We start from the raw sequence: 13852 nt of genomic DNA, 5'->3' as shown, positions 1-13852 counted from the left end.
AATTATGTTTGCACTGTAGGTTGATGCTGATACCAGCAAAAGATCCCGGGGGGGCCACTGGTCATTGACAAGGGGGTATCATGCGTGGCCATGGAGTTTCAAAAAGCACCCTAAACAAGTATGTGCAACGACTGAAAATACACCCCTAAATAAGTATAACAAGTGTAATATCCTACCCTAAACAAGTATTGGCGTTTTTTTACCCCTTAGCAAGTAAAACATATATTTTCGACACCCTAAGCAAGTAATAGGCCTACTACTTGAAGCTCCATTTTCATTGATTTCTTTAATAGTAACTCAGAATGGCTCTGCTACCAGGGCAGAATATGAGCTAGGCCTATTTTAAAATTACAAAATAAACGTTACATTATTTTAAGCTGATTTATAGTAGGCCTATCAGAGAGCCTAAGAGGGAATTAAATGAAAAGAAAATTTACAAAACTCTAACTAAGAAAAAACAACACGAAGAAAAGAAAATAGAGAAAAAGAAGTCAAGAAATGTGAAATTATATCATTTTTGTAGGCCCTATTAAAGTTTCGACAATTTATTCTCCATCCTCCAAATATTATTATAGACCTACAAATCATGTTTCAAAGTGAGACAAAAATCATAAAATAGTGGTCAGATTTTTTTTATGACCTAGGCCTTATTGCGAAAAGATGAAAAGTGCATAGGCCTAATAGGCCCTATTAATAATTTATTTTAAAAGCTTAAATTGACAACAATTAAGGCCTACTTCTGGAAGGAATCGGATGAATAATAGTGGTATTATTTCATAAGTTGAATAAAGTATTAGGATGAAAATAAGTCGGTATATAGCGACTGAGATGCATGGTGCTCAATCAGTTCAGCCAAGACTTGCAGGATTCGTGTATGACTGCAGAATTTGATACCAATCCAAAAACGTATTTTAATTCTGCACCATATCCATCTTACCTTTTAATATTCATTTGATGTTTTCACAATTTATTCAAAAGTTTAAAATTAGTTTTTTAAATAAAATCAAGATCACTTATTGTGACAAAATTCTGACAAAAATATGATGCTTTTGACGATAATAACATGCATGTTTTTATTTATTTATTTTGTGGATAGGTCACAGGTCAAATCAATCAATCATCTACCGTAGATATTTGTGGTTAAATAATTGTATACAACATGAAAATTAGCTTGAAAATCTTGATTTTTATCCATAATACAAGATAGAAAATTCAAATACTAGTAAAATATTTTAAAATGAAATGAGAAACTTTGGACTTGGAATTGAAACTCTTAAAATCAGAGTATACACGTGCTGTGCATGTACAATGTACTGCATGTGTACATCACCATTGAATGTTGTAGGGTTGTGCATGTAGCATTGAATGGGTTAATGGAAAAATATTAACAGGCCAGCTGGGCGAAGTCGGCAATCTTTATGGACTAAACAGAGAACTACACAGTCAAGTCTAGGGATAAACATGAAGGACATGAAACTTATGAAGGACTGGTGTATGGGCCGGGCCCTAAATACGTAAATCTGTTGTGAAAAGATACCCTTTTTTCTCTAATTTCCATGTTTTTGACACCCTATTCACGACACGTGCGTACAGTGCCTGATCGTGAAAAAAAGACCCTTTTTACGTGATTTTTTGGCCACGCATGATACCCCCTTGTCAATGACCAGTGGCCCCCCCGGGCAAAAGATGCACCTATACTCTGATCAGCTTGTAATAGGCAGGACTCATACCATCGAGGATTGATATCGTACACCAGTACCTATGCGAACTGTGCTTTGCAAATTGTGTAACTGATGTGCGCTTTTGTGAAGTTGGGACTTTAAAAAATGCCAGAAATTTCAGAAATGCCAGCCGGGTTAATCAGAAAGATGAGAATCTTATGGTTCATTTTAACCTGGCTGGCACCTTTGTCCAAAAACGTTGCACGGGACCCTATGTAGCCAGAAAATGGCCTCTCTACTATTTATCTATACTAGCGGGACACCCGCGCTACGCGCGGGTCCCCGCTAGGTGAGTAAATGGGAGCGTTCACTAAAACGGGAGGAATTACTGAACAGGTAGAATCATTGAAAAGGTAAATTTCATTTATCTGAGTCTGACCCTCGTTAAGCCTAAGTTTCCATTTTAGCTTCTTTCTTTCTTTTTAGTTTCTTCTACATGGGCCAATTTTGTTCCATTTTTAAAAAACATTTTGCTGCTAAGCTTGCAAATTTCCGTTACCATGTTTTTTATTTACTCAATCCCGTCCCCATTATTTTCTAAATCTGTCCTTTCTTACATTTCCCCGTTGACTTCATTTTTTATTTGCTGCTTAGCTTGTGATTTCTCGTTTTCATGTTATTTATTTAGTTTAATAGCTTTTTTTATTTAAATCATCTAATTTTATTAGATTTTATTATTCTTTCCTTCTTTAGCCTATTTTATTTCCGTTTTCATTTTCTTACTGTGACTAACTATAGGCTAACCCACATACCGTAGGCCTACCTGTTTGTCCTCATTTTGTTTTCTTTTTTAATTACAGTAGGCCTACCTCTTCATTTTGTTTATACTTTTTAACACACATCTTTTCCCGTATTTATTACGCCCACGGTCGGTCGTTCACCATTATCATTCATTGCTTGCGACTCTGCGTCGCTTACGCTTGTGCATGGCGTAGTGCTGCGTTACCGCTTGGCGCTTATCGCCCGGCCTACGCGAGCGGCTTAGCATTAGATACGCCCGACGACGCAGCACGGGCTAGCTTGACAACTGACTCCCTTTTTGTTTACCCAGCATAGCAACGTACCACATTTTCACTGATTTTGAGGCCAATTCTTGACCGTTTTCAACCAAATAAAGTTTAAACACGTTCCCGTATATTCATCGATCTCCCGTATGAATTTGGCGACATTTGGATCGAAACTGACGGAGCCTTTATAGCATACATAGATAGATACATACAACATTTCCCTATTTATAGTAAGATGTGACCATCCTCCACAACTGAGCCCGGATGTCGCCAGTGCCACTATTGAGATATGCTCCATCGAACTTAACAATAAACAATAGGAAACAAAGGATTTATTGACTGTTTTATTGATTTTTCACTACTTAAATGTCAAGTACTATAGACATGATATACATCATTTTCAAGCTAATTTCAAGCAGAATATTTTGGTTGAATATCTCAAAAATGATGATTGGCGACTTCAGGGCTCAGTTGTGCTGAGGGGTCACATATAATCAAATACCAAATTCAAAAGATGTCTTAAAATTTTCGGTCTGATTGACAGTCTTAAATTATAATCAATATTTCAGTACATGTAGGTTCTTGATGGTATTCATCATCTTTTTTTCCCTTCCACAGTGGCAAACCAATTCCACATGTCAAATACACAGAGGATGAAATCAAGACGTGGGGAACCATCTTCAGAAAGCTGACAGAGCTGTACCCGACACATGCATGCCGTGAATTCAACCATGTATTTCCACTGCTGGTTGAAAACTGTGGCTTCAGGGAGGATAACATACCGCAGTTACAAGAGGTCTCCGAGTTCTTGCAAGGTATACTGGGAAACTGACTTTTTTTAATAGATTCAGTTCTTATGAATATTAATGAGCTCATTTGCATATTTGCCTACATTTCCATTAATCCACTCTCCATCTTAAATGCAATCACCGATCAACCTCATTATTATGTCTTCAGAATCTGGGCTCCTATACTTTGTACATAACCTGGCTGTCTGATCAATTTGTGTATCGGTCACCTGGAGCTACAGGGTTTTTTCATATCTGTAGCCTCTTCATAGAGTGCATAGTTCATATACTTTATGTGTAAAAGTCTCTTTTGGTGTGATTTTTTTTGTAAATGTGACAAGCCATGGCCCAAAAAAATATTTTTGACCAAAAATCACATTTTGACCAAAAATCACATTTTTGACCAAAAATCACATTTTTGACCAAAAATCACATTTTTGACCAAAAATCACATTTTTGACCAAAAATCACATTTTCACCAAAAAATACATTTTGACCAAAAACACACTTTTGACCAAAAATCACATTTTTGACAAAAATCACATTTTGTCCAAAAATCACATTTTTCACCAAATATCACATTTTTGACTAAAAATCATATTTTTGACTAAAAATCATGTCAAGAATCATTTTTGACCAAGAGTCGCATTTTGGCCAAAAATCATGTTTTTTACTAAAAATCATGTTTTTGACCAAAAAAGATTCTGAAGACATAATAATGATAAAATTGACGGATAATTTAGCATGATACCTGAATTTATCAGTCTCGCTAGAGTTTTCAAATATCACGCTTCGACTTCGTCTCGCATGATATTTGAAAACTCTAGCTCGACCGATAAATTCAGGTATCACACTCAATCCGTCCAATTTTATATCAAACTTGGTCTTGTGATAGTATTCTTTATATTTACCAACCTTTGTTGTTGGGACCATCTTAACTATGAACCGCATAATTCTAGTTTATAGATTTAGTTCTTCATACTTCCAGCCATAGCATGCCCCTCTGTTTATGGATCTTTTCCCACCTAAACTGGTAACTTGATAGATTCCACAACATGTAGTTCCAAGGTACTTTTAAAATATCAGTCGATAATCAATTCTCATATATAGTCCCTGTTTTCCTCATCATCAAGACCACAAGTTTGTTCCATATCAGTTCCTAATGATCAACCCTCATGTTTGTCCCAATAAAAATCAATTCCTCAAGATCCCAGTTTGTTCCAAATCACTTCTCCATACCCCAAAATTGTTTCAGGTCATTTCTTCAATTGGTCATTGGTTTGTACCAACTCTGATGTGATGCGGGTACTCGTTTATTCAGAGGATATCGTCCAGATCCAGATCCCCATGTATTGAGTGTTCCAGTATTTTTGGCAAAAACTGGTCTCCAGAATTGTACTTGGAACACACATAATTATAAGTCTTTTCAGATAATGTAAAATAAATTATGTCTCTTCAAAAATGATGCCAGTCATCACATTTCATCTCTGCTTCTTATCCCCAACCAGATTGTACTGGATTTAGGTTGCGTCCGGTGGCTGGTTTGTTGTCTTCAAGAGATTTCTTGGCAGGATTGGCATTCCGTGTGTTTCACAGCACTCAATATATAAGGCATGGATCTAACCCTATGTACACCCCTGAACCGTAAGTAGATTTAAATTATTGTACTTTTAACCACCTGGATACTACTGGTCATCTAACAGCATTTCTGATTGGTTGATAACTTGAAATGCTCATTTCAATTGCCAATTATGACTAGGCTTTAAACTATTTATGGCAAAACTTGCATTTGGAGATGATCTTATTAATACCCTCCATGATTGGTTCAAAATTAGACACAATATTCATTTTTGGCCAATCGGCAGGTAGTTCTCTTGGGTTAAATAAAAACGCCTTTGCCTGCCTTTGTCCCTCCTTGACTACGCCACTGTGTGGTTGGTTTCTTATTTGCAGCCTGACTTTGGGCAGATTTATAATAGGCAAGACTATACCACCATTAACATTCATAGTCAATGGCATACCTGGACTTTGTCAAGGGAGGCAAATTAAACTTTTGCCCAGTGAGCATTAGTTTGGCCCAATTTTACCTGGATATCTGTGAGTGCAGCATGCAAACATGCTCAGTTTCAAACTATTTGAAGTAACAGTTGATACACATTGGATTAATCTCGCTCAAAGGGTGTGAAAATTTGCAATTTTACACTATTTTATACCCAAATCAAGGTGTTAACCGAATGTGTGCGTACTCAAACATCAGTACCCTGCTCCCTATCATGACTTCTGAATTATACTTTTGTGGTGCATAATTATTTTAATTATTAAATTCAATTTAACAGTTTTATTCTTGTCATTTAAAATTGTATTTAAAACTTATTTTTAACAGAGATGTGTGCCATGAGCTGTTGGGTCATGTTCCCTTATTTGCTGATCCACGCTTTGCAACTTTTTCTCAGGTATGTGATCTGTTTTGTCTTTGAACATTGAAATTTCAATAATCATAATATTGTCAACAACAACATAAGTAAATTGTAATCTACATGGTCATTAGATCAAACTTGATTCCCTGAGAGTTTTGAAAGGATTAACTTAGGTTTAGGATGAGGGCTTAGTTAGAAAGCTCCAGAAATATGCTGTCCTGGGTAGATGACACCAAGCTTTTAACCATCATAAAGTTTACTGCTTACTGTTTGTATCCTTATTACGATGGGTATCATCTAAATGTCTATTTGTTTTTAATTCAAGCCCTTTCTAACTTTGATACATTTGAGTACAATACATCTACAATGCATCAATAATGTATGTGAAATACACATCGTGTCCAGCGTTGGATGTAAGACATTTTTATGCGTAGCATTATCAGCTTGCACTACTTGATTTTTGTTACATTTGCAACACTTCACTGTATAAGTATATTGCATGAAATTGTACAATTTTAGAAATGCGTAGCAAAGTGATCAACATTTAGTAGCATTTTGCTCCGCGATATCAGCCACAGATATGCATCCGATATTCTTAATAGATATGAGAAAGTCTCAGCAGTATTGGGAACTAATCATAAAGTTCTCTTTCAGACTAATGTCAATGGATATTATAAACTTGTATATTCACTGATCATTCCAGTCTTATTTAATGTCCTGAACTGTCATTTTACTCTTAAGATAAGATGTAAATATAAACATTTTTACTGAAGAATTTATGCTCACTCTTAATTGACCCAATCTATTTTTTTTGTATTTTTCAGGAGATTGGATTGGCCTCGCTGGGAGCACCAGATGAATACGTTGAAAAGCTTGCCACTGTAAGTTTTGTATTACACATGCTTCCTCTTGTGAAGTTCAATTTTGTGATGTTTTATTAGAATCAGATTTGGAGTGTGTTCACCAGATGTTTTCAATATATGAAGAGCTTTGTTGCAAAACCCCTTACATCCACTTTTGACTTTTTGAGAAAAACAGCTTTTTTTAATTGTGCAAGTCTTACTTGTTCGATTTGATTCAATTTGGGATTGGATAAAGTGTAGATGAATAGAAACTAAAAGAATAGGTTTGGGACAATTTTCAAGGCTTCCTATTTATTTTATTATTTATTTTATATCGCACCTTTTGTGGATGTAAGGGGTTTTGCAACAAAATAAATTTACCCCTTTTCTAGAATCCACCTTTGCAATCAAATTTGAGCCCATTTGTTTGCACTACATTATGTAACTTGACTAATGCTTTGAAAATCAAAAAGAAAAATTGAAATATCTCATTTCCTTTTTAACTATGAATTTTAATTAAATTCGGAAAATGGCATTTTTGGGTATTTCGAAGCTACACCTTTTGTTAATTAAAATGATTTTTTCAAACATAGTGACCCCAAAACAGTTCCTTTTGGTTTTAATAGGTAAAGAACATTCCAGGCTACCATTATACATCAAAAATTTAAAACAAAACAATTCTATATTCATTTTAAGTTCAGTTTTCCGGAAATTCCCTAAGATTTCCCAAACGGGAAATATGCGATAACTCCGGAAGTGAAGGTAGTATGAAGGTCAAACAACCACCAAAATGTGTATTGTTACCCACACTATAATATTATGCCAATTACTCAATTTGGCCAAAAGTGGATGTAAGGGGTTTTGAAACAAAGCTCTTCATATGTGTATTTATGCCATATCCCTGAGTGGACTGACTCCTACAAGTATGCAACAATGCGGGCCACCAAGTATTCTTGTTTTCGGAACTTAGCAATCATTTTTCATTCATATGAATAACAGGTTTAATAACTTCCTTTCAGTTTGCAAACAAGGCCTTGTGATACAATGGGAGCCTTGTTATTTGCTGTTTTTGACACATGCTGAGCGATTGCGATGCATCACTTATATATTGCGATATGTTGCTCGTCGCTTTTGCATTTATACTGATCACAGCGATAGCGACTGCAGATGACAATTAAAATATTCAAAAGGCCACAAAATACATTTTAAGAACATCCATTGCTGTCAATAATTATAGCTTTGAATCAATTTATATCTGAAAAGTTTATTTGTAATAAGTTTGTTTTGTGCTCTGTGAGAACCCAGCAGGGTGGAATTGACCTGGAACCGGGGGTGGGGGAGTACTCAAGTTTGGTTTTGGTAGGGTTGTGCCGCTGAGAATTTGAAAGTGGACCCATCAATATACCAATTTTTCAAGAAATTTGGGCCCGTTGATATACCAAAAGTCAAAAGTTTTGGCTGAATTTAACTGAAATTGTCTTAGTTTTTACTAATTTTTCCTCAAATTTTGGAATTTAGAAAATGGGGTCATTGATATACCAAAGGGCCAAAAATGCTACCCATGTTTGCGACACGTCCGCGTATAGTCACTTGTATTGAGTACCCCCAGGGAATTGTACACGTGCTATAATTTCACTTTATTATTATTATACATGTTGCAGTGCTACTGGTTCACAGTTGAGTTTGGATTGTGTAGGAAAGATCAAGGCCTATGGAACTGGTTATTATTAATATTATTATTATTATATTATTACTAAATTATTGCTATTATCGTTATTATCATTATTATGTTGCAGTGCTATTGGTTCACAGTTGAGTTTGGACTGTGTAGACAGCAAGGAAAGATTAAGGCCTATGGGGCTGGTTTGCTTTCATCATTTGGAGAATTGCAGGTAGGAATTCCATTTATGTGTATCGGAGTTCTTCAAAACAATTTGCAGAAATCGGCCCAACCAATTAGACTAAAATGCAACCGTATATGTGACATGATCAAGGGGAATGAGTCAGATGTCGCTAATATTGTTTTTGAGATATTGGCAAAAATAGTGTTCAAATTCTTTTGTTTTATATTGTTTTCAGCCATTGATTAATTGCTCATAACTCGGTAACCAGATGTCCGATTTTTGATGGGGTTTGCATCAAAATGTAGAATTCGTAAACTGCCAGAAAATTATGTAAAAAACTTCTAATTGAAAATAGCCGACATGTGACTCATTCCTCTTGATCATGTCACATCAGGAATTTTTCACCCTGATGTGGCAGTGACGTCAACATGTTGAGGCATCTGTTGCACATCTCTGCGGCATATTGGTGGGTGTGTGTGGGGGTGTGTATACTAGCAGTTTGAGCCATAAGGAGCAATTTAAAAGCTGCGTCCAATGAAATCACGTCAGGGTGAATAATGGTATAAATAAATGTGCTTTTCAAACAATTGATTGACTATCAGATGAGCTGTAATGAGCTGGCTACGTGCTACTCACATAGGATTTGTTACTGCGTACATCAATAAAGTGCCACTCGTGTAAATTCACATTAGCGTGCGCCAGCCAAGTGCTGCGCCCAACTGCATTCTATTATACACAATGTTAGGAGGCTCAATTTTTTTGCCAATTATAAGCCGGACAAACTCTGTGCTCTGCTGAGATTTTTGCAATAGAGGAATTGAAATGGTGGCTAGCTAATCCTGCTCATAAATGGCAATATTCCCTTCCTTGCATATTCAAGATGGCTGCCATGGCATGATCGGCCATCATCGGCGCAGTAAAGATTGTTTATAAGGAATGAAGAAAAATCATTGAAGATGTTTATATGAAGTAATTGTAGTATTTGTTTGCCATTACATATCCAAAGTAGCTGCAAATAGGCTTATGCCACAGGCATCTAATGGACAAATGCCATTAGCAAGGATTAGTGCAGGAAGTGTTAATATATCCTGAAGATTTAAATCTGTCAATGGAATTTTTTTCAGTGTCACAAAGAGTACCAGAGTTCGTAGTTACTGCATGGATTTTGGTCTGAATATTCAGCTCTTTCCTGCGCATAAGATAGACATGTAGCTGGTGAAGAACCAATCACCGCAAATCTATCAATTTGCTTGTAAATCATTTGATCCGGTCACAAACTGTACAATACCAAAAATAACATATTCTATACACCTTGAGTGCCCTCTATTATTGATGATTATCAACTTTTAATAATGGCTAAGGCCCTTCGCACTTGATTATTAGTTTCCTGTTAAAATTTTTGAAAAAGGGACGAGGTGACTTTTAATTATTAATTATTAATTATCTTTTATTTTCTTTATTTAGTTTGAACTATTACAAGCAACCTTCAACTCATTTTGACTAGAGCGGCATTTAATTATTTCACAACAATATTTGATTTTATAAATAAGTGAAGGTGGAGTTGTACTCTTTGTTCATTCATCATTATTGTTGATATTATTAAAGTCAGAAAATGGCAAGTAGAAGTAGTTGAAAGTTATTTTAAAGGAGAAAATTATAAATAAAAATAAAATAATTAATTATTTTGAGATTTTCAATTTTGGACGCGGGCGGTAAACAGGAAACTAATAATCAAGTGCGAAGGGCCTAATAGTTAAAACAAGGAAATACCGATTTAAACCACCTACCCTTAATCCACCTACTATGAATTATTTACTGTGATCTATTTTCTTTCAGTACTGCTTGTCAGACAAACCAGAAGTGAAATCATTTGACCCTGTGAAGACAGCAGAACAGAAGTATCCAATCACTGAATTCCAGCCAATTTATTTTCTGTCTGAGAGCTTTGATTTGGCCAAAGAGAAAATGAGGTACAGTTTCCTAGAGAAGAGCTTGAAATTTTGTATTTTAAAGTAGGAAATAAGGTTCAATAATCTGCATATACTTAGGCCCTTTATCCCAAAAAACGAAATGCTGCTCTTGGTCTTAGAATTTGACAAGTGCTCAATATTTTCAACAAAGTTCTCTGCTCCTTCCGGAATCCTGTCAGTTCAAATAGATATTGCTATAGTCTTGATTTATTAATCTGGTCTTGTTTTGAGTTCACAGAAGTTATTCAAGCATTATTTTTAGAACTTGGCCTCTGCATTAATCTTGCCTGTCCCAGGAGCAAACTGCCCGTCCAAAATGACGGGTGGATGGGTGGCTGGCTAAGCCTAAGACCCTGATGCCAATGTTTGGTCCTATAGAAATGTGTGTCATTATTAATATTAACTATATTAGGACATTGAGGGTGCTATTTATTTTAAGCTTAATTTGCATATTTACAGCTGGTCAAGACAGCCCATTACTAAAATTATTAATGAGATGAAGAACATGAACAATGCCTGAATCATGAAACAAGTGAACAACAATAATGTAATGAATGTTGTTACAAAAATTAATAAAAGATCACATCAAACAACTGACATAAAGTGCTTCACTCCTCAGAAGTTGAGTATTTAGACTTTGTAGAAATAATATGAATATGCCAATATTATTGAAAGGTTTTTATTGCTTTGAATTACAGAGCATATGCCTCAACCATACCTCGTCCATTCACGGTACGCTACAATCCCTACACACAGTCGGTTGAAGTATTAAACAAGACTGAACAGCTGAAGGATCTTGCCCTTGACATCAGAGGTAGGTGGCGCTGGTGTATGGTTTCAGTTTGGCGATCGATGATAAGTTTTGCTATATGTCGAATATGTGATAAGACTCACTATGTTGAATCTATATCCATAACAGTTAGCCTAACCCTAAAACTAAATCTAGCCTTAACCCTAGCTGACATTAACGTGTAAACCTTATTTAATATTCAACATAGTGAACCATGTTTCATATTTTACAGAGCGGATCTTATTTTATGTTATATAGCGAGCCTTTGACTTAGTGGGGGACATATACCAAGGCACAACACTCGTTTGTATTTTTTTAGGGGGTCAAGACACAGGGACGAAATGTCATTATGGTAAACAAATGTGACAAAACTCATCAGAAACATAACTGATGTGAGAAATGCATACTTGTTGTACCATTTACTGGTTTAGAAACACATCAAGGGAGTACTCAATTCAACTGTAATGTTGTGCTAATCTAATCTCATTGTCAAAATCTCTTAAATTCTGATCTTATATTTTTCATTAATTCCCATCCTAATCTTAACCCCTGCACCTAATCATATTCTAAAACCTGAACATTGTAACCTTAATTATTCTAACATATTCAAATTTGCTTCTTGAAATGACATGTTTATTAATATTAACTAATGTATTTTCTTTTATCCAGGTGATCTTAATACTTTAATTGACGCAATGAACAAAGTGGATAAGTAACTTCATCAATATACTACGCACATGGAGGTGTTGTCACAGAGAACACACAAACTGAAATCAAGAACAGTAAGAGTGTCGCACCAAACATCTCAAAATGTTACAGTGACTTAATTCACAATTTTGCTATATACAAAAAAAGCCAGTGCAAATTGAACTCTTAACTGCCTGCACATCGATGCAAACATCGTCACTGTGCATATTGAACTGTGACGTAACAGTTTGGGCATTGGTATGACTTATATTGAGATAAACCACAAAGGCTTTTGATTTTTTCTGAAATTGTGTATTAAACATTTAATGACGGGAAGATAACTCCACAAAGCCATGGGTATGTCATGCATGGAGATCAATATATAGGCTAAGTTTGCTCATGCTGTGCCAAATTATTGGCAATACGGCATTACATATAGAGAAGGGCCATTCCAGTTGAAATCCATACACCCACTATTGAAGACATGACCTTAATCTCCCACACAGCGGGTGGAGATTTCAAATTGAGTCACTCATTTAGGTACTCAATTTCCTGTATGGGAGATTAAGCTCATGTCTTCCATAGGGGGTGGGATATGGATTTCAACTGGAATAGCCCATTGCACCATAATATTTTAATTCATTTTTACTGCTTTATCCTTTCTGAAATGTGGACCATTGTTGAAATCATCCGGAGTAATAACCAATGCTATTGTATAAGCTGGGCTAATGATGTACAAAACTTATGTAAATATATATAATTATGTCAATGAAATGGTGTTAAATCAGTGTTGAAATTTACTTTAATAGTAATGGTGACACTGAGGTAGGCATCTATCTATTGTTATTTACAAGAGTTCTGGTGTACAAATCAAAAGTATTTGTATTCGACGTTATAAATCGTAGTATTTATAGAAAGTACCTCAATGGCGTTTACGTAAACTACATTGAGGTATGTTTATAACATCTTTTATACCGAAATACTTTTGGATTTGTACACCAGAACTCTTGTAAATAATGTATTATGGACAATCCTGATGAATTTATTTACGGATCTATCTATTGTGATTTGTATCAAGACTAATTCAGGAGACAATCACTAACAACTATTTGGTAAGGCCGGTGTTCAAGTCACTTAATTTTTACGTTTGACTTTGTTGTGTCGCAGTGTAAATTAGAACACAGTGTGTTGGTATTTTATTGTTTTTGAACTTATTTGAACATTTTGTTTTAATTGTGTACAAAAGAAAATTACACAGAACTGTAGGATTATCACATATTTACGGATAGCACTAATAGTATATGATATTTTAGAAGTCAAATGTTTTATAGGTGACAATACATTGCATAGATGAGAGGTTTATTTGATATCTGGGTTATTATTTGGCTGAATTTGAGAAGTATTTGAAAGTTACCACAAACTAGAATCTCATTTTACCACATACTAGATTCTCAGCTGATTTAGTGTGATATTGTGTTATTATTCTGTGACATGTCGGGGTGTCTTTGTATGATCATGTATAATATCTGTATGGTAGATTGTATTATATGTGTGTGACTCTGTGGATATCAATGTCAAGAGTAACATTTTTGTGACTTTTCTCTGTGTGACATACCACTAATTGGATGTAGTATTATGTGTTGTTATTTGTCATTTGTGATTGTAAATCACAAATGGGCTGTAATGTCATTATTTTCACTTTTTTAAAATATCGGACAGGTAATTTTTCCATAAAATAAGCTTTACATTGATATATTACATGCCCCTGGTGCTTGTTAATCAGCTC

General features: G+C 35.2%; 1 protein-coding gene across 2 annotated transcripts in view; it reads left to right on the top strand.

Moving 5' to 3' along the window:
- Positions 1 to 12904, top strand: part of LOC140166419 (protein henna-like) — a 51073-nt gene extending 38169 nt beyond the window's left edge. For both annotated transcript variants that reach the window (XM_072189874.1, XM_072189875.1), the window contains 8 exons: positions 3347 to 3543; positions 5025 to 5160; positions 5900 to 5969; positions 6758 to 6814; positions 8572 to 8667; positions 10456 to 10589; positions 11288 to 11403; positions 12049 to 12904. In XM_072189874.1, the coding sequence (XP_072045975.1) occupies positions 3347 to 3543; positions 5025 to 5160; positions 5900 to 5969; positions 6758 to 6814; positions 8572 to 8667; positions 10456 to 10589; positions 11288 to 11403; positions 12049 to 12095 (853 nt within the window). In that variant the 3' untranslated portion in view covers positions 12096 to 12904. The remainder of the gene's footprint in view (positions 1 to 3346; positions 3544 to 5024; positions 5161 to 5899; positions 5970 to 6757; positions 6815 to 8571; positions 8668 to 10455; positions 10590 to 11287; positions 11404 to 12048) is intronic.
- Positions 12905 to 13852: the final 948 nt, after the last annotated feature.

The sequence above is a fragment of the Amphiura filiformis genome, chromosome 12, assembly GCF_039555335.1.
Source record: "Amphiura filiformis chromosome 12, Afil_fr2py, whole genome shotgun sequence".
Lineage (NCBI taxonomy): Eukaryota > Metazoa > Echinodermata > Ophiuroidea > Amphilepidida > Amphiuridae > Amphiura > Amphiura filiformis.
Note: the sequence above shows the minus strand (reverse complement) of the source record. Positions and strands in the feature narration are given on the sequence as shown.